Here is a 26812-nt window from a genome sequence, read left to right as displayed (position 1 = left end):
TTGATGAAATCTGAGAGCTTTCTGACCCTGCATAGACAACAATGCAACTACCGCATTCATGGCCCAGAAAGGTAGTAGAGACAATGTTAAAAAAAAGTCCATGTAACATCAGTGTTTCAACCTAAAGCTACAAGAATGAAAGAAAAAACAAAAAACAAAAACATGAGAAACGAGAAAACAAAAATAACGAGTTCATTCAACAATTTCTTCTCTTCCGTGTCAGTCTTCGACATGTTCATGAGAATATTTTTCTTATTCCATAGGAAAGTTTTTGTCATATTTATGCTTAAACCAAAAAGAAAAGGAAATTTAAATAAATAAATAAATACATGAATAAATAAATACATGAAAGTGCCCATTTGCAGTGTAAAAAAGTATGGAAGTTTAGTGCAATAAAACAGCGCTCCAAAGCATTTCAATTAATTTCAATGGCAGTTGCTTGGCTGGTGCATGAATCCAGGTTGATCCAGCATCTTTGCTTATGGGAGTACAAATGCAATGCGATCTGGGAAAACATGTCGGATGTCGCGCTGGGACATCTCGTCTATCATCTCTGAAAATATCTTGGCAAAATTCACTTGTTTAGTTCATAAAAATAGCAGAAATTGTGTTATTCTCTTATGTAAAGAATGTGCTGCAGAGGTAACCTATTAAAACCAAGTAACATGTCAATAAAGTACATCAATGCACATTCCCCGCCAGTCCTGTGTAAACTACAGCACGCAAAGTTTTTTATTTATTTGTTTTTTAATGTCGCAAAAAAGCAATGCAGTCTGAAGTAGCTGCTCACTTAAATGACCTTACTCGTCTCAATCTGCTCAATCTTGGTAATGTCAGTGCAACAATGTTATAATGGATGATTTCACATCCAGAGATAAAGGATTGGATGAAGTTACTGAAGAGTAGGAGTCCAATGACTATGCGCAAACAGTTGTGCTGCGCTCGCTTTTATAAATGTAAACTACAAGGTACATTATTCGTGCTATCTAAACATAGAAGGGGTGATCAAAAGTTCAGAGACTATGCCCAAGACAAACAACGGAGAACAGATGTTAGTCTATTTGTGTAATGATGCAGTATATCGCTCCTGACTTGACAGACAGCTCTCGTTAAACCCGTGAAGTGAAAGTAAAACCCGTCTCACTTTAATCCTGTTTTTCTCAAAATTCCATACTTGAAAATCATAGCTATCAGCCGAATTAAAATATACTTTTGTTACATTCAAGCTATAAAAACTAAATAAAAAGTTTTGCAGGGATGTGATTTTTCCGGATTAATCCGGAATTCCGGATTTTTCGACCTGAAAATGTGACCTATGTCACGTATTTGCGACCGTTCGCAAATGGCGGATGGCGAAGTATGATTCCGGACCGCAAGATGCGTCCATGCGGACCGTGAAAGCTTTTGACATAATAATAATAATAAAAAAATGCCAAACGCTATTTCTAATAAATACATTTATATCAAGCACACTAGGGTCAGCGTTTGGGTGCAATCTTCCGTGCAGTGAGGAGAGGAGAGATCGGCAGACAGATTTAGCTTTCAGTGAGTGAAAAATGTTGATGGAAAATGCATTATTTTGGGGTTACGTCGCAAAATATTGTAAATATATCTTTTTATACTGTATTTTTATACATATTTATATTTTAAACCACGACGGTGAGCCAATGGATATCACACAAGCAACGTGAAAACTGCATATCCCTGCTGAAAAAACCAGCTAAAACCAGCCTAGGCTGGTTGGCTGGTATTAGCTGGTTTAAGCTGGTTTAAGCTGGAAGTAGCTGGTTTTAGCTGGTCTCCCAGCCTGGCCAGGCTGGTCAGGCTGGTTTTAGCTGGTGGTTTTCCAGCCTGACCAGCTAAGACCAGCCTGACCAGCCTGGCCAGGCTGGAAAAATGGCCAAAACCCCTCTAAAACCAGCCTGGCGACCAGCTATGACCAGCTAAAACCAGGCTGGTTGACCAGCTAAAACCAGCCAACCAGCCTAGGCTGGTTTTAGCTGGTTTTTTCACCAGGGATATTAAAGTGAAAGTAAAAACAGCGCTTTCAGCATCTAATGTGCACATTCTCTAAGATACAATGATAGACGAATATACTTCATATGCTGATATTAATTTACTTCCCTAATATTTCTCTTCTGCAAAATAAAAAGAAACGTATTTTGTGTAGGCTAAGGGTTTTTGAAAGTCAGTTCTTGAAATAAAGCTCTTCATTTTTATTGATGACTTTAGTGTTATTAGGGGTTAAGAAAGACTTAATTATTTCAGGTGGTCTTAAATGTGGGGACTAAAAGGCAAGAATTGCGATGGAACTTTATAAGGTTATCCATTGAATAAATATAAGCGCTGCGCGTTTCAAAGTCAGCTGCGGCGCTGCTTTGTGTATCATTCTGATAGCGCCTCCTGCTGGAAGAGAATTATCTGACATTTTTAATCAGCTCGTACGTATACTGTTGTCAAAAAGACCAATGTAAACAAATCAGTCCATGGTTTTAAGCACCAAACACGTAGAATTGTAAATGTTATCTGATGGATCGACAAGATCATGTGTTATACAAATTTAAACAATTAAGGCAATAAAATATGTGTTAATTAATATAATACTTGATTGACAATAATTGTTTAAATTAATATAAGAATTGATACTTTTGACTCTTGAAGGCTGGAATGTGAATTTTTTAATTTAAGAAATATTTTTTGTTTTGTGAAATCTGCATCTCAATTGTAAATCATGCTTTTTACAGTCATTTTAATAATTTATTTATTTATTAAATTTTGTTCAGGTCTTTAAAAAAGTATTTAAATGTGTAGAATTTAAGATAAAATATGCTGCAGATACCCTGGTCTCGCGAAAAACAAAACAAAACATAAATAGTTTTTTATATATAATTGTCTGGACCTCGGCTGGTGCGTGTTCATTACTGGACCTCAAGCTGTTTTAGTTGAAGACCCCTGGATTAGATGATCGATTTTGAGTGATTTTCTACTATGGCAGGATGTTTATGCTGCATTAACATTAACTTACTTGTATTTGCTAGCTATTAGGGATGCTCATTTCGGTTAATTTTCCCAAACGAAAACCGCATACTGCTTTTTTGTCCTTAGCCAATCACATGCCTGGTTTTGGAAAGGACTTTAACAAAGTTCAAATTTCACCATGTGTTGGGTTTTCCTAGATCGCATCACAAATTGTTTTGAGCCAATCCCCAATGCTGTGAATGTCATGTAATTATGCACTCTGAAGTGCATGAAGTGCAAAAGTGATTCCAATCCTCAGAGGAGAAAGAACGACTGCGGGTAAGTTGCTGCTTAAATACTATTTTAATAGGCGAATGTTACATTGAGCTGCAGTTAAAAGCACTCGTTTGAATTTATTAATTTATTCGTTTCAGTCTGCTTTGTGCTGCTGTTAAAAGCACTCTGTCGTTGGATTCGTTCAATTATTCGTTCTGTTTACATTGATCTGCTGTTAAAAGCACTCTGTCGTTGGATTCGTTCATTTATTCGTTCTGTTTACATTGATCTGCTGTTAAAAGCACTCTGTCGTTGGATTCGTTCATTTATTCGTTCTGTTTACATTGCACTGTGGTTAAAAGCACTCTTATATTTATTTAACTAGGGTATTCGTTTATATTTACATTAAGCTGCTGTTAATTAAGCACTCGTTGGTCTGTTATTTGCCTTGCTAGTGGTTTTTGCGTTTAATAGTAGTTTTGATTGTGCTTATTAAAATTCAAAACTGAGCGGACGGCCAAGGGAAGCTTTGGTTATTCATATCGCGCCCTTCCAGAGCAATTAGAAGTGCGAAGTTGGTTGCATTTAAGTTTCGATTAGAGACATTTTGCGTGCGTGCAATACATTTGCGGCTGTACTGAGCCCAGGAGGCGTCCCTAGCTGTTTCAGTAAAGCTTTGTTTGGTTGTGTATTTAACGGTGTCATACCAGCTGACGCTGAAGCGTCAGCGGAAGCGTTCAGCCTCCTCGCGTGAAGACCGACAAGAGTAAAGACTGCGACTTTTCCTGCGCGACTTATCCGAGCAACGACACCGACAACGCACTTAAGTACTCCTTTCCTTTTCTCACTCTTCTTTCTGTCCTTCTCTATCATGTGTTTCCAACTCATTCCGGTGCTCTCTACACACCGCACTAACATCACACGCACACGCCGACGCAATCTCTCTAACCTGCGTCCAATACACACCTCTTCCACTGAACCTTTCTCTTTCACGGTTGGACTTTGGAACTGTCGATCAGCTGTCAACAAAGCAGACTTCATTTCGGCATTTTCCTTGCAATCTGGCCTGAGCATCCTAGGTTTGACTGAGACCTGGATACGTCCAGATGACTCTGTAACCCCAGCTGCTCTATCTAATAAATTCTCCTTCTCTCACACCCCTCGTCAGACTGGAAGGGGTGGGGGTACGGGACTTCTGATTTCCAACAACTGGAAATACTCAACCCATTCTCCTCTATGCAATTATAACTCATTTGAATCTCATACAATCACTATAACATCTCCTATCAAACTCCATGTTGTGGTCATTTACCGCCCTCCTAGTCAACTTGGCATCTTCTTAGAAGAGCTGGATGGGCTGCTATCCTCTTTTCCAGAAGATGGCAGCCCACTTCTGGTCTTTGGAGATTTTAACATGCATCTGGACAAACCCTATGCTGCAGACTTCCATTCACTTCTTGCTTCATTTGACCTAAAACGCACTACCACTGCATACACTCATAAATCCGGCAACCAACTTGATCTCATCTACACACGAAACTGTACTTCAGACGACATTGTGGTCAAACCCCTTCACATCTCTGACCATTTCTTCATTACACTAAACCTACATCTTGCTACTTGTGCACCCCCACCCCCCCTACCCGTTACTTTTAGACGAAACCTACGCTCTCTCTCACCCTCCCATCTTTCTTCATCAATATCCTCCTCTCTTCCCTCTCCTACCCACTTCACATCTCTGGATACTAATGCAGCAACCGACACGTTATGTTCCACTCTTACTTCTTGCCTAGATGAAATATGCCCTCTCTCCTCCAGGCCAGCACGGGCTGCTCCTTCCAACCCTTGGCTATCCGATGTTCTTCGTGAGCATCGGTCCAAACTTAGGGCAGCTGAGAGAAAATGGCACAAATCTAAGGATCCATCTGACTTGAGTATGTATCAGTCGCTGCTGTCATCTTTCTCTACCCATGTCCATACTGCCAAATCTTCATACTTCCACAACAAGATCAACAATGCTCCGGACACACGCAACCTTTTCAAAACTTTTAATTCACTGCTCTGTCCCCCTCCACCACCTCCCACCACTTCTATAACAGCTGATGATTTTGCCACATTTTTTACAGAAAAAACTACATCTATCAGTAATAAGTTCTCAGCTCCACACATACAGGAACTAAAACTGACCACACCCACGGCTGAAACTCCCCTCTTCTCCTTCCATCCCCTTCCTGAGGCAGAAGTAACCAAACTTCTCCTCTCCAGCCATCCGACGACATGTCCTTTAGACCCCATCCCCTCACACCTTCTCCAAGCAATCTCTCCTACAATCTTACCAGCGCTCACACACATCATCAACACATCTCTTCTCACAGGCACTTTCCCCACTACATTTAAGCAGGCCCGGGTAACCCCACTGCTCAAAAAACCTACACTTAACACTTCACTCATAGACAACTATAGACCTGTCTCTCTCCTTCCGTTCATAGCAAAAACACTGGAACGAGCTGTCTTCAACCAGCTATCTTTATTTCTCTCACAAAACAACCTATTGGATGCTAACCAGTCAGGGTTCAAGAGTGGCCATTCAACTGAGACGGCACTACTGTCTGTCACTGAAGCCCTGCGGATTGCAAAAGCTGATTCCAAATCATCAGTACTCATCTTACTGGACCTTTCTGCAGCATTTTACACGGTAAATCACCAGATCCTTCTGTCTACCCTCTCATCGTTGGGCATCACAGGGACTTCACTTCGCTGGTTCAAATCCTATCTCTCTGGTAGGTCTTTCAGAGTGGCCTGGGGAGGGGAGGTTTCCAAAACTCATCAACTGGTCACTGGGGTTCCTCAGGGATCAGTTCTTGGACCCCTCCTCTTCTCCATATACACTACATCTCTGGGCCCCATCATACAGGCACATGGCTTCTCCTACCATTGCTATGCTGATGACACACAGCTCTATCTTTCTTTCAAACCAGATGATCCATCAGTAGCTGCAAGGATCTCTGGCTGCCTGGCGGATATCTCTGCATGGATGAAGGAACACCATCTTCAGCTCAATCTAGCTAAAACTGAGCTCCTTGTCTTTCCCGCCACTCCAACTTTACAACATGACTTCTCCATCCAGTTAGGTTCATCAACAATTACCCCATCGACTTCAGCCAGAAATCTTGGTGTAATCTTTGATGACCAATTGACTTTTAAAGAACATATAGCTAAAACTGCTCGATCCTGCAGGTTTGCGTTGCACAACATCAGAAAGATCAGGCCCTTCCTAACAGAGCATGCTGCACAACTCCTTGTCCAGGCCCTGGTCATTTCCAGGCTGGACTATTGCAATGCTCTTTTAGCTGGTCTTCCAGCATGTACAATCAGGCCTCTACAAATGATTCAGAATGCAGCAGCACGGCTCGTCTTCAATGAGCCCAAGAAGGCCCATGTCACACCTCTCTTCATATCCCTGCACTGGCTACCGGTTACAGCACGCATCAAATTCAAGACACTGATGCTGGCCTATAGGACAGCCACCGGCTCATCACCGGCCTACCTCCATTCACTACTACGCATCTACACTCCCTCCAGAAGTCTGAGATCCTCTAGCGAAAGACGCCTTATTGTACCACCACAGAGAGGCATGAAATCACTTTCCAAAACATTCTCCTTCAATGTCCCTGCCTGGTGGAATGATCTTCCCACCCCCATCCGAAACGCTGACTCCATTACTGTCTTCAAGCGACTGCTGAAAACCCATCTTTTTCGACACTATCTGACTATCTGAAAAAAAAAAAAAAAAAAAAAAAAATTCTCCTCTCTTTCCTGATCTTCCCTTTCTAGCCCGTACTCATCTGACAACGCCTGACATATGGTACTTTTGAGCACTTCCTATGTCGATCTGCCTCCTTAGGATGAATTATTTGTTGTATTCCCAATTGTAAGTCGCTTTGGATAAAAGCGTCTGCTAAATGAATAAATGTAAATGTAATGTAAATGTAAAATGTCTGAAGGCAGGACAAACCCTTAACCGCTTAACTAGCGGTTTGCGATGATGACAAAAAGAATTATATCTCAATTCCGTAACTTCATCAATAACAATAATTAGATGATATTGCTAAACATGTTATTTTGATGGTACTTTGACAGGCTTAGGACTGTCGTGGACAGTTGGCTCCCATAGCTTTTGATATTCTTCATATTTTGTGTGGTGATTAGTTTGCAGGACTAACATAAATTGGCCACACTTTATTTTAAGGTCCAGTTCTCACTATTAGCAAACCATTAACTATGGCTTTTGCCTCAGTAAACTCCTAATTTGCTGCTTGTTAATAGTTAGTAAGGTAGTTGTTTAGTTTAGGTATTGGGTAGGATTCGGGATGTAGAATATGGTCATGCAGAATATGTGTTTTATAAGTACTAATAAACAGGTAATAAGCTAGTAATATGCAGATAGTTAACAGAGTGAATTGGCCCCTATTTTAAAGTGTTACCCAGAAATGAAATTTTCCAATATGATTTTACCTTTATAAGGCCTTTTTTTTTGTACCTCATTAAGGACCCATCCACACTGAGACACGTTTAGCTGCTTAGGTAAACATTTTGTATCGTATAGGCGTTTCGTCCTTTTGTGAGCCTGAAACCGGTATTTTTTTTTAAACCAAGAGTGGATAAATCTGAAAATGACAACCTTGCGTTTTTTGTGTGTACTAGCAATTTGCATATTTTGTGAACCGATGTTGTCATCACCCCCATGTCACGACCCTTGTCAGACACCATAACAGTAACGCCAACATGAACAAACAATAAATGATAACAATACATTTTTAATGTATCTCTGTGGCAGAATTACAGCGACAAATACTGGTCTGGGATGTAAACTACATTGTTTTGAGTGGGTTTCAGTGGTTTCGTGTATACACAGATATTTCTTGAGACAATGTTGTGTTTCGAAACGAAATATGAAATTCTTTTTTAGAATGAGGGGAAAAAAAGAAGATCTGATAGGGAAATCTCTGGCTTCATGTGGACAGCCACTAAATAACACATATTTTGTGTCAAAGTCTCAAATTTAATCTAGAAATTTGAATAGTAAGACACTATAGGGCTGTTACCAATCAAAATAAATCAGTGTTAACCAATTCTGTGTTTGCAATGCAGAGGTGGTGCAGAATCTGCATCTGAAGTGGCATTTAGATGCATTTACACAGACTGTTTAATGTAATTTGCGGGGGAAAAAGGGAAAATATAAACCTTAAATCAGTAGGTGGTGGCATTCAACTGATATGTTTAAACAGCTGATTGATTCAGTAATGAAACACTGCTGTGTCTTTTTGAGAACAATTTTTGTTGTCGAAATACAGCAAAAATGAAATGTGTCTATAATGTTAGTCAATCAATATTAACTTCTTGTTTATTGAGCTCAAATTATTATCACATTCGAAATTGTGCTGATATTTGAGAAAAATGTCACTCCTTGTGTGATATTATAACTATAGCAGATGATATAAAGATAAAAGACATAAAAATCATATTGGGCATAATTTCCCCATTATTGTTTAAATTACAGATAATGATATTATCGTAAATGATATAATCTGCCGTCAGATTAAAAAAAAACAGTAAACTTGCGAAATGTTATTACAATATAAAATCAAAATCATGGTTTCTATTTTAATGTACTTTAAAATGTATTCCTGTAATGCAAAGCTAAATTTTCAGCATCATTACTCGAGTCTTTAGTGTCACATGATCCTTCAGAAATAATTTGCTGATTTATTATTAGAATTATCAATGTTGGAAACAGTTGTGCTGCCAAATATTGTTTTGGAACCTGTGATACTTTTTTCAGGATTCTTTGATGAATAAAGAGTTAAAAGAACAGAATTCATTCAAAATAGAAATCTTTTCTAACACTATAAGACTTTGCTATCACGTTTCATCAATTTAACACTAGCAAAAGTATTATTTCTTTCAAAATAAGAAATAATTAAAATTACTGACCCCAAACTTTTGAACAGTAGTGTATATTGTTAGAAAATATTCCTATTTGAAACAAATGCTGTTCTTTTTTACGTTTTATTCATCAAAGAATCCTGAAAAAAAGGTTCCAAAAATATTAAGCAGCACAACTGTTTCCAACATGAATAATAAATCAGCACATTTCTGAATGTGGTTTCTGAAGGATCATGTGACACTGAAAACTGGAGTAATGATGCTGAAAATTCAGCTTTGATCACAGGAATAAATTAGATTTTAATGTATATTCAAATAGAAAATTATAGAAGATATAATTTACTATCAAAAGTAGTGGTTATACAGTAAAATAATCTTGTAACATTCACAAATGTTAGTTACTATATTGTAAGAACAGGACAATAGGTCTATTTGCTTTGTCCAACTGTAATGTTTCTCAAATGCACTCACACTGTTTACTATCATACAAATTTGATTGCAGAGGATCAAAAAGCTGACCACACCCAGCGCTGACCTGAGAATGAGGGGACGTCTCAGCTCCAGGGGTCCCTGCGCTATCAATGATGCTGATGCCAAAATGAGAGCGGATGGCAAGATCTCCACCATCACAGAGAAGGAGACGCATTTCTAAACCCAAGACACGGACATCACCGGCACAAGAGACAGAAAAGTGAAGAAACAAATATGTTTGCCTTTATTTTTAAAGAGAGATCTATTATCACATTTGTAGTGTTGCTTTTTTGCACAAACAGGTAACACATCACAATTTAACGTCATGATTAAAATTTTGTATCAGAGTGTATCTAAATCTAGATAAAAAAAAAAAAGTTGTCTGTATTGCGTCACTCTTTGTCAAATTAGTCATTTCTGAACTTGTAGATTTGAGGCCAAGGTATAATGTGCTGTGAAATGTGTTTACACATTGGCTCTTGGCTCTGTGCAGATTACTGTAGAGTATTATTCTAATGGATAGGAGATGTATTGATGACCACTCCAAACATTGGCTGTATGTTTGTAGATGAGGCTCAGTGTTGTCAGATACGCTGTGATTCGCTGTCCTTCAGCTAGCATTGACTCGCGGGGCGAGCATGACGTAGCAAGCCCATTCGCCACGGTGTCTTACGCGGCTCGAATTCTTGGCCATTTCACACCAATTAAACTGAGTTTAATTGAAGGTGACAGACCAAATGCAGTTTATCACTTTGATTTTTTTATTTTGATTTCAGGCTGGTGGTTCAGAGAGTCATCCAGACACACTCGTCATGAACGTTCATAAGCATTCTGTCTAAATAGTGTGATTTTGTAGTATGATGATTAAGGGCAGTCTAATGGTAAAAGAAGTGTAGATAAAGCTTTTTGAACACAAAAGTGCACAGTTTATACAGTGCTTTTCATAACAGTGCCATAAATTTAATTCATACAACTCACTTATAATCTAGTTTGCTTTCACATTAAGATTTAAAAAATGGCATGTCAAAGTCATTATTGACATGTACTCAAACATAGGCTATACATCAGAGTATTTGTATTAAGACACAGTATTCTATATTTCTGATACTGTCTAAAATATGAAAGGCCACTAATTAGATGCTCATCCCCTAGGAGAAAGTGCAAGTGACAAAAAAGTATTTTTCGTCTTTCACATCTATTTTAAGTGATTGTAGCCCAGGTATTGACATCCATTAAGTCATTAGAAAGCAGTGTAAATGTGTTCGAATGACCCTTGCAATTCAACAGCCATAAGTACTTTGATCAAATTGTGCTGGATTTGTAATGTACTATCACAGTTAAGAGCACTTTTTGTTCGTAGTATACTCAGGATGCACTGTGAGCCCTGTGCACATGCATGCAATCTTTGGTCTGGTCTGTTCCATCGTGACATCATCAGTTTGTGCAAGTAAACTTGTTTGTGTTTTAATAGCCCTGTTAACTTTTCATATATATGTATATTTTTACATTTCTTTAGTTTTGTGTATTTCTTGATGAAAAAAAAAACTGTTTCTCTGAGGACTTTTGAAATGTCATTCAACAATCAAGTTCTAGGTATATGATGGAATTGTTATATGTGCTGTTTACACAGATTTTGGTATTCACAGGACATATGAATTGTGTGCTTACTCATTTTTAAAAATAAAAGTTAAAAACGGACATATCTGTTTGGGTGTCTCAGTCATTTTGGCGACTGTTAAAAGTAAACACTAGTGATTTCTTTAGTAAATGTACAGATTTTAGAAAACTGTATAAGATTTTGTTGACCAGTATGGGTAGAACAGACAGATTTGTGCAAAATGTCAATAATTATACAATAAAGTGAAGGCATTAATTTATACACCCATACTTTCGTCTCTGGGCTGAATATAGTTGAAATTAAAAAATGTTCTGGCTCTTTCCAAACTTGATAATGCAGTGAATTGTCAAGATTTTAAAGCCCATAAAAGTGTGTCCATAATGATTGTGATATGAAATGAAGATTTATGGAAGATTTTTATTTAAGTGATTTATGGAAGAGAGAAATCAGGAAACGGTAATTAGTAGGATAGGTGGAATAGCTGAAAGCATGTCCAAGTGGTCCAGTAAGTTTAAAGGGTTCTCTGGGATGTTGCATACATTATGGAGTCAAGTGATCCATTATGGAGAGATTTAAGAGGTGATTATTGGAAAGATGGAACCAGTGGAACCCTGGAGGAACCAGGGTTGGCATCATGTCTACTTTGAGTGACAACATTTTAACAAGAAAAATGAGTAAGGGAGTCAGCTATTTTATTTTTGGACCTTTAAGTGTGTTTTGCTGCAATAATGAATTGATCACAGGCTTTGATCCAGATTAAGTGATAGGAACAGGTTTGAAAACCACTAGACTAGAATGTTTTTGAAGTACAACCTTTTCCCCTGTGATGACGAAAGGGTACAATTCATATAGGGTAGAAAAGTATAAGAATAGCATGTTTTTCAAAAGTTCCAAAACCAGTGAAGGGTCAGCGTCTGTATAAACTTGGATGTCGTCTAGACAGTTGGAGAGTATCCTTTATTCACTTTTAACCTTTGACATCTTTCACACCTGTAAAAATGACACAGGAGGATGAGAACAGGAGCTTTAGAACTAAATCATAAAATTATGAAAACACTTTTGACTCCACTTTATGTTTGTGAATGTGCTTTTATCAAGTGCTTCTGTGGTCATGGGAAAGCAGTGGATATTGCTGTAGACCTTTTTCACCCAGGATGTTTACAATGTGATTTTAACAATGGATGGCTCTAGTGGGGGTCAGTTCAGTCATCAGGATAGACCTAGTCCTCTATCAATATTATAGCTGTGCTTTAAATAGTAATCGCTTGTCTAGGGCTTGACATACCTGTTGAAAAAAAACAACAACAAAAAAAACAGCATATGCTGGTTAGGTATGTTTTGAAGCATGGCAGCTGGTTTGAGATGGTCAGGTGCTATTCCTAAGCTGGTTCTAAGCAACTAGCTACTGCTTAGGACCAGCTCAGCTTATAAACAGCTCAAGCCCAGCTGTTGAAAAAAAAAAAAAACAGCATATGCTGGTTAGGCATGTTTTGAAGCATGGCAGCTGGTTTAAGATGGTCAGGTGCTATTCCTAAACTGGTTCCAAGCAACTAGCTCCTGCTCAGGACCAGCACAGTTTATAAACAACTCAGGCCCAGCGTAAACCAGCTCATAGCCAACTAAAGACCAGTGTAAACTGCAGGAACAACAAAGGGAGGGACGGAGGGGGACTTAGGAGGAGGACAAAGGTGTTAATGTGCAGAGAACTGACAGCCAGGAGGAGGACAACGAATAGAGTCTAGAGTAATGCAGAGGATCCGGAGGGCTAAGGCGGAGTAGATGGCTCTGGTGACCAAGGCGGAGATTTGGAGGTCGGAGCGACTCAGGACCAAGGTGTAGCTGGAGGGAGGAAGGAGCCCGCAGGTGGTACGGAATGACCAGGTGCAGCCGGAGGAGTGGACCTCTGGGGTAATGTATGATGCCGTAGTGTGCAATGCGATTGCATGGATTCACTGCCAAAACAAGTATACTTATGTCATCAATTATACTAATACAGAAAATATGACCTGTCAGCTACTTATTGGTGCCACCAGTACCCTGAAATCAGGAAACATGAATCCATTCATTCGCAGTTCTTTCAAATGGCTCCTTTGGCAATAGGCCATATGACACACAAGTTGGGTAACCTTACCATTATGCTTCTTCCAGCATTCAACCAAGTATGATTTAGCCAAACAGAAATGCAGGAGGACTGTTAAGAAAACCTTGTGAGACTTTCCAAACATTTCTGGACACCACTTTGGGCCTAATGCCCTGGAACTGTTGAAAAAGAGAGCAAAGCTCTGTTTGAGGCCAACATAAACCCACTTTTAAGATCATTTCTGTGTGTCATAGGAGCAACATTTCTGGAAGCTCACTACACCACAGTCCCAGCCACCTCAGAGACCAGTGTTGTTAAAGATGTTCAAGACTTTTTTCAACCTTATTGGCAGTCACCAGAGGGTCCACATCAAGGGGTCCAAACAGCAAGGGTACTGGAGAAACAACTTAGCAGACGCCTGGGTTTTGACAACTCTGAGCATGGGGTGTACCCAATAATTATCATCAAGTGTACAGCATCAGTTCTGGCAGGCCATGCTAGTCAAGGTCGCATCAACTGATTCTCATTGTCTACAAGAAGATTATAAGTATTATAGATATCATTAACCCCTTCTCTTCCATGGATGGGCAGGGAATTCTTGCGCAGAACATAACTACCGACCAAACAAAACCAAATCAAACTGTATTTGTTTGTTTGTAATTTCATCAGATGAGCCAGTGTACATCAGGCTTAAAACAGATAATTTATTCTCACGCTGGTTCACCAATTGATTGCTGCTGTGAAAGACTATTCCCAAAACATTGCCTAAATATGTTGGCAAATTGTGTCCTAATAACTATTTAAATTTTAGTCTTTTTTTACACTATGCTTTCATTTGACTTCAGAAGACATGGAATATAGCATATTAGTAATTTGGATTATTGTTTTGTGTTATATTTACTATATGTGACCTATATGTATTTGTAGCAATAGCCAAAAATACATTTGTATGGGTCAAAAAAAAATATTAAAGGGGTCATCCGGTGCCACATGCACTTTTACAAGCTGTTTGAACTGAAATGTGTGTTAGGAGTGTGTGTACACAATCACCCTAGAATGACAAAGATCCGCCCAGTAGTTTTCTTTTAATTTAGTAAAATAATTTGTCCCTTCTCATGTCGAGCTGTTCTCAGATGCCGGTAGTTGTGGCGTAACACCTGACAGAGGCCGCTCCTGCGATAGTTGATAGACAGCAGTGTTTTAGCATAGACCCACCCCGAGTGTAAACTGACAGCACTGAGGGAATGTGACCGCTGATCTATCTAAATGGGTTAATGTTTACACAAATCATTTCTCACCATACTGCTTTATTAACGAGGGTCAGTATAAAGCTTAGCTTTGTAACACTAGATGGTTTAAAACGGTGTCTGTTAATGATTAAGATGTAACGTTAACGCAATACCTGCAAACGTGTTTACAGCCTGCAACTGCATATGAGTAAAGACTATAACACTCACATTTATGTATTTCATTAATAGGACAGGGTAAGTTATGTTAACCGATCACTTTTTTGCTCTTGTTCAATCAGCTATGCCTCAGTAAACACACCACGTTCAGCTCTGTACCACAGTAAACACACCGCGTTCAGCTCTTTACCACAGTAAACACACCGCGTTCAGCTCTGTACCACAGTAAACACAGTAAACACACCACGTTCAGCTCTGTACCACAGTAAACACACCGCGTTCAGCTCTGTACCACAGTAAACACACCACGTTCAGCTCTGTACCACAGTAAACACAGTAAACACACCGAGTTCAGCTCTGTACCACAGTAAACACACCACGTTCAGCTCTGTACCACAGTAAACACACCACGTTCAGCTCTGTACCACAGTAAACACAGTAAACACACCGAGTTCAGCTCTGTACCACAGTAAACACACCACGTTCAGCTCTGTACCACAGTAAACACAGTAAACACACCGAGTTCAGCTCTGTACCACAGTAAACACACCACGTTCAGCTCTGTACCACAGTAAACACACCACGTTCAGCTCTGTACCACAGTAAACACAGTAAACACACCGCGTTCAGCTCTTTACCACAGTAAACACACCGCGTTCAGCTCTGTACCACAGTAAACACAGTAAACACACCACGTTCAGCTCTGTACCACAGTAAACACACCGCGTTCAGCTCTGTACCACAGTAAACACACCACGTTCAGCTCTGTACCACAGTAAACACAGTAAACACACCGAGTTCAGCTCTGTACCACAGTAAACACACCACGTTCAGCTCTGTACCACAGTAAACACACCACGTTCAGCTCTGTACCACAGTAAACACAGTAAACACACCGAGTTCAGCTCTGTACCACAGTAAACACACCACGTTCAGCTCTGTACCACAGTAAACACAGTAAACACACTGCGTTCAGCTCTGTGCCACAGTAAACACAGTAAACACACCGCATTCAGCTCTGTGCCACAGTAAACACACGGCGTACAGCTCTGTACCACAGTAAACACAGTAAACACATCGCGTTCAGCTCTGTACCACAGTAATTACAGTAAACACACCTCGTTCAGCTCTGTACCACAGTAATCACAGTAAACACACCGCGTTCAGCTCTGTACCACAGTAAACACAGTAAATGTCACGTTAGTGATGAGGTCTGGGTCCAAATGCAGGTGAGGAATAAATTTAATAAAACAAACAAACAAAACACAACAAAAGGCCAACACAGCACAACACGACTTGAATACAAACACAAAATAAACAGAACTGAAAACCAGGTCTAGGAGACAGGATCCGGGAAACACAGAGACAGACAGTACTGAAGACAATGCAGCCAGAATGAGGAGTGGAAGATGAGCAACTTTATAGTCCGTATAATTGTGAACAGGTGTGGGTGAGACGAGTGTCATGATCACAAGACAGGTGTACACAATCAGGGGAGTGAAGTGCAGGAGGAAGGGAAACAGCGACCTCTAGAGGAGGGGGGTAAGGCTCGCAACCCAGAGTCATGACAGTACCCCTCCTCTAAGGAACGGCTACTAGACGTTCCACAATGAAAATTAAAAAAAATCTGGAGGGAGGAGGAACGGGGGAATGGTGAACCAGGGGGAGGGATGGCGGGCCAGGTCCGTGCAACAATCGCAGGCCCGAAGACGAAGGTTCCGGGGGGCCGGGCGAGACCAGTGAAGGGCCCGGGAGCTCAGGCAGGGCGCGACCGGATCCAGAAAAACCGCGAGCAGGCAACGCCGCCAGAGGAACACGAGCCACTGCATCCGGCACAGAGTGAGCGGTCACCGCCATGCCAGGCACAGAGTGAGTGGACGCCGCCGCATGGGGCACAGAGCAAGCGGTTGCCGCCGCACCAGGAACAGGACGAACGGTCACCGCCGCTTCAGGAACAGAGCGTGCGGACGCCGCCGCCTCGGGAACGTTGCAAGCGGTCGCCACCGCATCAGGAACAGGGTGAGCGGTCACCGCCGCTTCGGAAACAAATTGAGGGTTCACCGCCGCCTCGGGAACATCGCAAGCAGTCGCCGCCGCCTCAGGGACATCACAAGTGGTCACCGTATAATTGTGGGTGAGACGTGGGTGTGGGTGAGACGAGTGTCATGATCACAAGACAGGTGTACACAATCAGGGGAGTGAAGTGCGGGAGGAAGGGAAACAGCGACCTCTAGAGGAGGGGGGGAAGACTCGCAACCCAGAGTCATGACAGTAAACACACCGCGTTCAGCTCTGTACCACAGTAAACACACCGCATTCAGCTCTGTACCACAGTAAAGTTTTTGTCCTAGCGCGCACCTTGAGTTGAAGCTCCGTCGAGTCAAATTACTATTTTCTATTTTTAAACCTAAAAACAATTCTATACACCATCGTTCTTGTTTTTCCATAACGTGAATATACCCGTCGTGTGGTACAACAAAAACAATTCGGAACGCCTTGTTATCATTAGTTTTTATTTTTGCTTTCCCGAGTCTGCTACTAAGCTAGCTTATAACCCGTTTAGCTTTGCCAGCGTGGTCGCGGCTAATCTTGCATACATCGTTTATTCTCTATTCACAAACACTTAAACTGCTTACTCACTGTTACTTGCTTTAATGGCGAATTTGTGTCTACCTTTGAGTGCAGGTGAAGACACGTTCGAGCTGCACTCGGTTCTGATGGAGCTGGACGCAGTGGAGAAGCAGATCCAGGAGCTCCAGGCAAGACAGATTCAGCTGCGAATCCGAAAGGATGCTCTGGAATCTGTCCGGGTAAGTGTACAGCTCGATCCTAACACTCCCATAACCTCTACTCCGTGTGATTCTCTGCACAGATCCGCCGCACCCAGGACGCGATCCTCCCAGATGTCGTTCACTCCGGCGCCGGGACACCACGGACCCTGGGTGCAGCAGCAGAGGAAAGCGCGAGCCAGAACCCGAGCCATGACCTCTCCCCCTCCGCCGCCCCCGGTCTTCGAGATCTCCACCCGGAACCGCTTCGCTCCCCTCCGCGAGACGGAACGCGACGCTGTGATCGTCGGAGACTCCATCGTCCGGTACGTTCGTGCTAACTTAGCTAACGGTAAAGTGCACACTCGCTGTTTCTCTGGTGCTCGCGTTGTTGATGTCTCTTCACAGATACCTGCCATCCTGAAGGACGATGTGAGCGTCGGCGCGGTCGTCCTGCACGCAGGGGTGAACGACGTCAGGCTGCGGCAGACGGAGGTCCTGAAGAGGGATTTCAGGAGCCTGATCGAGACGGCAGCACAGCGCCCGCGACGAGAATCATCGTGTCAGGACCGCTTCCCACGTATCGACGTGGACACGAAAGGTTCAGTAGACTTTTTGCTCTAAATGAATGGTTGTTGTCATGGTGTAAAGAACAGAAACTGCTCTTTGTCAATAATTGGAATCTTTTCTGGGAGCGTCTTAGGCTTTACCGCGCTGATGGCCTGCACCCCAGCAGAGTCGGAGCAGAACTCCTGTCGGACAACATCTCCAGGACGCTGCGCTCCATTTGACTAGTAAGCAATTCTTCAAATAGTTGCGTTGATGGCTTTTGTTCTGCACACTTAAACGATAGTATTGGTGCTGTCCAACCTATAAAGACTGTGTCTGTTCCTCGAATAGTGAGGTCAAAACAAAAATTTAATGCAGGATCTAGAACAAATCTAATCGTGATTAGACCAAAAAAATGCACAATAAATGAACAAAATCAATTTTTAAAGCTTGGGCTCCTAAACATTAGATCACTCGCACCCAAAGCACTTCTTGTAAATGAAATAATCACAGACAACAGTTTTGATGTACTCTGCTTGACTGAAACTTGGCTAAAACCAAACGATTATATTGGTCTGAATGAGTCTACTCCACCAAACTACTGTTATAAGCATGAACCCCGTCCGATTGGTCGTGGCGGTGGTGTAGCAACAATTTATAGTGATATTTTCAATGTTACCCAGAAAACAGGGTACAGGTTTAATTCATTTGAAGTACTCCTACTCAATGTTACTCTGTCAGATATGCAAAATAAATCTCTCCTATCTCTTGCTCTGGCTACTGTGTATAGACCTCCAGGGCCGTATACAGAATTCCTAAAAGAATTTGCAGATTTCCTTTCTGACCTATTGGTTAATTTTGATAAAGCATTAATTGCTGGGGATTTTAACATTCATGTTGATAATACAAATGATGCGTTAGGACTTGCGTTTAATGACCTGTTAAACTCTTTTGGAGTCAAACAAAACATCACTGGGCCCACTCATCGTTTTAATCATACACTAGATCTAATTATATCGCACGGACTTGATCTTACTGATATAGATATCATACCTCAAAGCGATGATGTTACCGATCATTTCCTCGTATCGTGCATGCTGCGTATCACTGATGTTAACTATATAGCTCCGCGCTATCGTCTGGGCAGAACTATTGTTCCTGCTACCAAAGATAGATTCGCAAATAACCTGCCTGATTTATCTCAACTGCTCTGTGCACCCATAAATAAACATGAACTAGACAAAATGACTAGTAACATAGGCACTATCTTCTCTAATACACTAGAAGCTGTTGCCCCAATCAAGCTAAAAAAGGTTAGAGAAAAACGTACTGCGCCATGGTACAACAGTAATACCCATTCTCTCAAAAAAGAAACTCGTAATCTTGAGCGTAAATGGAGAAAAACTAACTTAGAAGTTTTTAAAATTGCATGGAAAAACAGTATGTCCAGCTATAGACGGGCTTTAAAAGCTGCTAAAGCCGAGTATATCCACCAACTCATAGAAAAAAACCAAAACAATCCAAGGTTTTTATTTAGCACAGTGGCTAGATTAACAAATAACCAAACACCTCCTGACCTGAATATTCCTGCACAGTTTAATAGTAACGTCTTTATGAATTTCTTTACTGATAAAATAGACAACATTAGAAATACAATAACTAATATAGATACTACAGCAACTGATACTTCAACATTAGTCATTACACCGGAAGAAAAACTCCAGTGCTTTAAAACTATAGAACAGAAAGAATTAAATAAACTTATCACCACATCTAAACCAACAACATGCCTATTAGATCCTGTACCCACTAAATTACTAAAAGAGTTGTTACCTGTAGCAGAAGTACCGCTTCTTAATATTGTTAACTCATCGTTATCTTTAGGTCATGTCCCAAAACCATTCAAACTAGCGGTTATTAAACCTCTTATTAAGAAACCACAGCTAGACCCTGGTGAATTGGCAAATTACAGACCCATTTCTAATCTTCCATTTATGTCTAAAATTCTAGAAAAAGTTGTGTCTGCTCAATTGTGCTCCTTCTTGGAAAATAATAATATCTTTGAAGAATTTCAGTCAGGTTTCAGGCCCCATCATAGCACAGAAACTGCACTTGTAAAAATCACAAACGACTTGCTACTTGCGTCAGATCAAGGCTGCGTCTCATTGCTAGTTTTACTTGATCTTAGTGCTGCGTTCGACACTATAGATCATGAAATACTCATAGATCGGTTACAAAACTATACAGGTATTCAAGGGCAGGCTTTAGGATGGTTCAGATCATACCTGTCCGATCGCTACCACTTTGTTTATTTAAACGGGGAGTCATCGCAGTTATCACCAGTAAAGTATGGAGTGCCACAAGGATCTGTCCTAGGTCCTCTGCTATTTTCAATTTACATGTTACCCCTCGGTAATATTATTAGGAAATATGGTATTAGTTTCCATTGTTATGCTGATGACACTCAACTATATATTTCAACAAGACCAGATGAAACTTCTAACTTAGCAAAGTTAACAGAGTGTATTAAAAATGTGAAAGACTGGATGACCAATAATTTTCTACTGTTAAATTCAGATAAGACTGAGATATTACTTATTGGACCAAAAAACAGTACACAGAATCTCTTAAACTGCAACTTGCAACTAGATGGATGTACTGTTATTTCCTCTACAGTCAAAAATTTGGGTGTTATATTAGACAGCAACCTGTCTTTTGAAAATCATATTTCCTATGTTACAAAAACAGCATTCTTTCATCTTAGAAACATTGCTAAGCTACGGAACATGTTACCTGTTTCTGATGCAGAAAAGTTAGTTCATGCATTCATGACGTCTAGACTGGACTATTGTAATGCACTACTAGGTGGTTGTCCGGCTTCTTCAATAAATAAGCTACAGGTAGTCCAAAATGCAGCTGCTAGAGTCCTTACCAGGTCAAGAAAATATGATCATATTACCCCAATTTTACAGTCTCTACACTGGCTACCTATTAGGTTCCGTATCACTTACAAAATATTACTTCTTACCTATAAGGCCCTAAATTGTTTAGCTCCTGCATACCTAACTAGTCTCCTACTACGCTACAATCCCTCACGCTCCCTAAGGTCGCAAAACTCTGGACTTTTAGTAGTACCTAGGATAGCAAAGTCCACTAAAGGAGGGAGAGCCTTTTCTCATTTGGCTCCCAAACTCTGGAATAGCCTTCCTGATAACGTTCGGGGTTCAGACACACTCTCTATGTTTAAATCTAGATTAAAGACTCATCTCTTTAGCCAAGCATTCACATAATGTATCTCATAACGTTGTAATTTCAGTTACATCTGATCAAATGCACATTAATATTCCTCAGCTTGGGCTAAACACATCATTTTTGTTTGGTCGGAAGTTGGAACAGCAGCTACGCTAATTATTTCTTTGTTTCTCTGTCTCTGCCACGGGATTTCCATCCCGTGGTAACTAGGGTTTACACAAGATTCAGCCCGGATTCAGAAGAAGAGATGATGCCAACCCCTCAGAGGACCGCAGATGATGCCAGCCTTGAAACAACATACAGCACTACATAATTTTCCTACAAGTCGATTACAGCACATAACCATTGCAATTAGTGTTCATCATCTGTTTGATTACACAGTTACTGATTTTAATATTTATATCATATGTACATCGACTCAACATACAGTATTCACCACTAATAAGCTACTAAATATATTGTAGTAGCCTAAAACTTTTGTACAGCTGCTCTGCAACAATTTGTATTGTAAAAAGCGCTATACAAATAAACTTGAATTGAATTGAATTGAATTAAACACAGTAAACACACCGCGTTCAGCTCTGTACCACAGAAAATACAGTAAACACACCGTGTTCGTATCTCTCTCAGTACTCTACCCTGCCAGTACATATAAAGATAAATCAAAGTGACATTAAGTTTACTAACCATTCAGACACATCCAGTATAAGCCGTAATTGCCAAACTTCTTTGCAGGTGTCATCTTGTTTCGGTTCCAACTCCGGTTTTTAAATTAAATTTTAAATGGATAGGGTTGTACAGTGTCTTCAAAGCCCCCCAAGTGCCATTTTCCCCCAGACTATACAACTATACCCCCAACTGTTGTCTAGGCAACACCCCGTGTGCTATGTAATGACACGCCCCACAGAACTGAGGGGCGGGGTGAGCAGAGGTTCATTAAATTTAAAGGGCCAGGTACTGATATCGCTTGCTGAGAACAGAGGCATTTTTTACCAGGTAAAATTAGTGTTTTTTTTACACTACCATAGATAATTTTTAATCAAAGTATATTACAAACTTTTCATTAGGACCCTAAAGCATCATATTAACTTGTGGGAAATGGTTGACCCCTTTAAAGATATTTAGTAAATTTTCTACCGTAAATATTTCAAAACGTATTTTTTGATTAGTAATATGCATTGCTAAGAACTTAATTTGGACAACTTTAAAGGGAATTTTCTAAATATTTAAATATGTTTGCTCCCTCAGATTCCTGATTTTCAAATAGTTGTTTCAAGGCCAAATGTTGTCCTATACATCATTGGAAATCTTATTTATTCAGCTTTCCAAAAACCCTTATGACTGGTTTTGTGGTCCAGGGTCACATATTTTGCCCTTGCATTCTTTGAGAAGATTAAATAATAAAGTCCATATTCTTTGCATCTGTATGGAAAAAAGATACCATTTGAAAATACTCTATATGTGTTTTTTGATTGAAAAAAAAAACAAAAACAAAAAAACACTTCTGTTCAGGAAGGGCGCTCTGTCTACGTTTCAGTGGAAAGCATCGAAATCCACACATCCAGGCTCTAATCATACATAATCGCTAATCAGAGCATTTCCTCCCTTTTTTCCTCCGGAAACATGTGCTTGATTTGGCACTGCGTATTCGGAGCGGCTGGCGTATGCAGAGGCGTATGAAATGATTCTGCTGCATAATGCAAGTGATGAGGCTTTGGCTGCAGAAAGAGGCAGAGAAAGGGACAATGAGTGAGCTCTAATGGAATGCAAATGACATCCAGCAGAGATGATAAGCAGGCAGAGGGTCAGCGGGACGAGTCTGTCCCAGTGCCTCTTACATCGCTTTAGAGTGTGACTGCCCTTGAGCTCAGCAAAGTTCATGGAGAACAGAGCAGAGAATAGACGGAAACATGCAAAAAAGAAAATGTAGTGGAGTAAGTTTTTTTTTCCAAAATTTTAAGCAAATAATTTTAAGAAACAAGACTAAAACCAATGTTCAAATGAAAGTTTTTTTAAAAGTAAGTACAGATAAACCATATATATTGATGTTTGTGAGAAAAGTCCTCAAATGAAGATAATTTAATGACATTATTAAGAAAGACGAGTAAAACTAAACAGACAAAGAGCATTAAACGGGCTTAGGGTTCATTCACATGTGTTCTCTGATAATGTTGGTCTATGCACACATGCAGATACATTGCCTCTCGCTGTTTTTCAGCATCTCACACCATGAACGTTGTACTTTAAGGATATCATGTCAAGAAATTAATCTTTGAAAAATGTAAGACCTGCTTTCTGTTCTACCCCACTGCACTGCGTTCCAGCTGTTTTTGTTATTGTGAGAAAAAAAAAATCATTCTGTGCCGCCCGCTCTTGGCAAGACTTGCAAAAAACATGAAAGTGACATGAAGAGTCAGTGTCATTGCTTTAGTCACAAACCACGGAGGATTTACTATCTTTGCATTCTTATTTCAGGAGCTGTAGTAAGAAAAACTTGCTTATGTTAGCAAATAATCACCTGATTTAGAATTCAGTAATTCAGTTGTTCCACCTCAGACTTATAGAAGAAAATGTACTACATTTGGAATTCTGTTTAGCTTCTAAAATACTGTTCACGAAATAGTTTCTCTGATCTCTCTTTTCATATTGCTTTCATGTTCCATTTAATCTTATTTTGATCTACTTTATTGAAGAATTTAAGGTTTTAAAGATATCCAAATGTCTTTTTGATTCCCAGACCTGACCTAAATTCTCAAGAGGGCGAAATGATTTGTATTTTGTATGGATGCTGGAGCTGAATTAATTACACGAGTTAACAGTGTTTGATTTATTCATACGCTAATGTCTGTTGGCAAACCAAAGCCTCTGCGCAGGTTTGACAGTAATGTCTCTGCTCACCTCAGAAACGGGGCCAACTCGTCCAGAGAGAGAAGAGAGAGAGAGAGAGAGAGAGAGAGAGAGAGAGAGAGAGAGAGAGAGAGAGAGAGAGAGAGAGAGAGAGAGAGAATGGAGGACTTACGTCAGCAAACTGAGAAAATAAGATTCAGTCTCTTTTGTTAACCAGCAATATCTCACAGAAAGATGACTTGCTATTATTTCTATGATTATCATCCATCCATTATTATTATCTTTCAAAACTGATGATAATGAAGATGTTGACGGTTACATTTGCTGACAGTCACGTTGATAATCACAATGGCTACTGATAAACATTCCGAAATTGGCCAGATTTAATTTTCCACTTGGAAACCCAAATTAGCGTGATATTTTAATGACGAAAAGAACTCTCTAAACTAGCCATTCGATATTTTACTGATTATTTTTGTCCTACTGCTAAAGCTGAAGACTTAGCCAAATGTTCAACACAGAGGGGACCAAAGAATGAAACATATCGAATGACCATTAGTCAGTCTGAATATTGAGATGTGTGAGTGTGTCCATCAATGTCCATGTTGGTTACGACGCTGGATTTGCTTTCGGTTTCATTGCAACTCCGTTCTCCGAAGGAAGACTGTAAAGGCTGCAGAGAAAGCAGTGCAAATCAGCCAGCAGAGGGCAGCAAACACATTAAATGTTGTTGTTAAAAAGCTATGTTTTGGGGGCGACAATCTCGTCAAGCCTGCAGTGGCAACATCAAAGGCATAAACGCAATACTATTTTCTCCAGTGACATCCTAAGTATTTTATTTCACATTAAAGCCTCCCTTAACGCCTCTACGTGTCTGAAACTCTAAAATTATTCCTGGATTTCAAAGCCATGCATTTGAAGGACATTACTATCCGTGCAGTGTTGCTATAGTAACTCCAGGGCATGGAGTGTGTCAGGTAATGAATTGCTGATGAACAGCAGAACAGGAAAGCAAACTTGAATTTGGAGAGACCAAATTTAGGTTCCAGAGCTATTTATAATCTTTCCTCTCCGTGCTCTAACTCTTGACCACAAATGTTGAGGGGAAAAAAAGGTATCATTGTTTTTGGACTTCAGAATTCCTAATAAAATGTGTTGATTCTGTTAAAATGAGAAATATGTATGCACATTTAGTTGGCATAAACAACCATTTTGAGACACTTCAGGTTGGTTGATTGTCCTCACACGGGTGTCTGTCAGCCTTGAGTTTTCAGTGAATTCACCAGCTCTGGTTTCTATAGTAACTGAACAATGTGTGGTGGGGAAATGGGGAAAAAGACAATTTACCACATAATGGAAAAAACGGCGAAATGTTGTGTGTGCGCTTGAGATTTAAAATGTGGTCCTGAAGGCACATGCTCATATGGATTGGTTGGCAGAAGAATGAACGATTTACCAGCGAGAATGAAGAAAATTCAAATGCCGCACAATATATATACACGCATTTCCTCAAGTGAGTCTTTTATTGAGCTGCCCAATGCAGTCCATTGACAGCCAATCCATAGAAGTTATTACACGATCAGGTGAACTATGGATCTGTGGGTCAGAAGAGTAACAGGATGGAGACGTATTGTAGCAACAAGGTCATTTGGTGCCTTGTTGCCCGCAGTGCTTCTGAACAGGCGGGTGATATGTCTGCAGGCCCCTAACCTTCCCTCCGCCTCCTGAGAGAAGCGCCGTTTCATGGGTCAAAGGCAGAGCAGCCCGAGGGACACCAGCGTTTTCCTTAGAAATCTCTGGTTTGAGACTGCTAGCCATTCTTATTGGAGGTCTATTTTTAAGTGAATGAATGCGAGAGACTTCAAAGGGTTGCACAAAGAGATGGCTTTTGAAAGACATAGTTAAAGACTAGAAGCAGATTGAAGTACAGTGAGGAGCATTAGAAAAATTACAAGTTATGATGCATACATGTAGCTCTCACAACCTGTCATAAGGGCAAACATTTTTTTAAATTGAGGTTTATACATCATCTGAAAGCTTAATAAATAAGCTTTCCACTGATGTACGGTTTGTTAGGATAATGGGACAATATTTGGCAGAGATACAACTATTTGAAAATCTGGAATCTGAGGATGCAAAAGAATCTAAATATTGAGAAAAGCGCCTTTAAAGTTGTCCAAGTGAAGTTCTTAGCAATGCATATTACTAATCCAAAATTAAGTTTTGATATATTTACGGTAGGAAATTACAAAATATCTTCATGGAATATGATCTTTACTTAATATCCTAATGATTTTTGCCATAAAAGAAAAATCGATATTTGACCCATACAATGTATTTTTGGCTATTGCTACAAATATACCTGTACCACTTAATACAGATTTTGTGGTTCAGGGTAACATATTACTAGCATATTGGCTTTTATTAGTACTTATAAACCATATTATTGCTAAATTCTGCACGACTGTGTTCTACATACCTAAATGTAACAACTACAGTACTAACTCTTAATAAGCAGCGAATTAAGAGTTTATTCAGGCAGATGTTGTAAATAAAGTTAATAGTGAGAACTGGTCCCCAAACTAAAGTGTGACCAAAAAGGAATAATAAAATGGAGACCAAAATACAAAAAATGTAACTA

General features: G+C 40.1%; 1 protein-coding gene across 1 annotated transcript in view; it reads left to right on the top strand.

The window, feature by feature from the left end:
- The window catches only part of slc6a11b (solute carrier family 6 member 11b), a 39555-nt gene extending 28206 nt beyond the window's left edge, over nt 1-11349 (top strand). The window contains exon 15 of the mRNA XM_073825982.1: nt 9683-11349. Within this exon, the coding sequence (XP_073682083.1) occupies nt 9683-9832 (150 nt within the window). The 3' untranslated portion in view covers nt 9833-11349. The remainder of the gene's footprint in view (nt 1-9682) is intronic.
- Nucleotides 11350-26812: the final 15463 nt, after the last annotated feature.

This window comes from Garra rufa, chromosome 20 (genome assembly GCF_049309525.1).
Source record: "Garra rufa chromosome 20, GarRuf1.0, whole genome shotgun sequence".
NCBI lineage: Eukaryota > Metazoa > Chordata > Actinopteri > Cypriniformes > Cyprinidae > Garra > Garra rufa.
The sequence above is the reverse complement of the archived record's forward strand: the minus strand, read 5'-3'. Positions and strand labels throughout refer to the sequence as shown.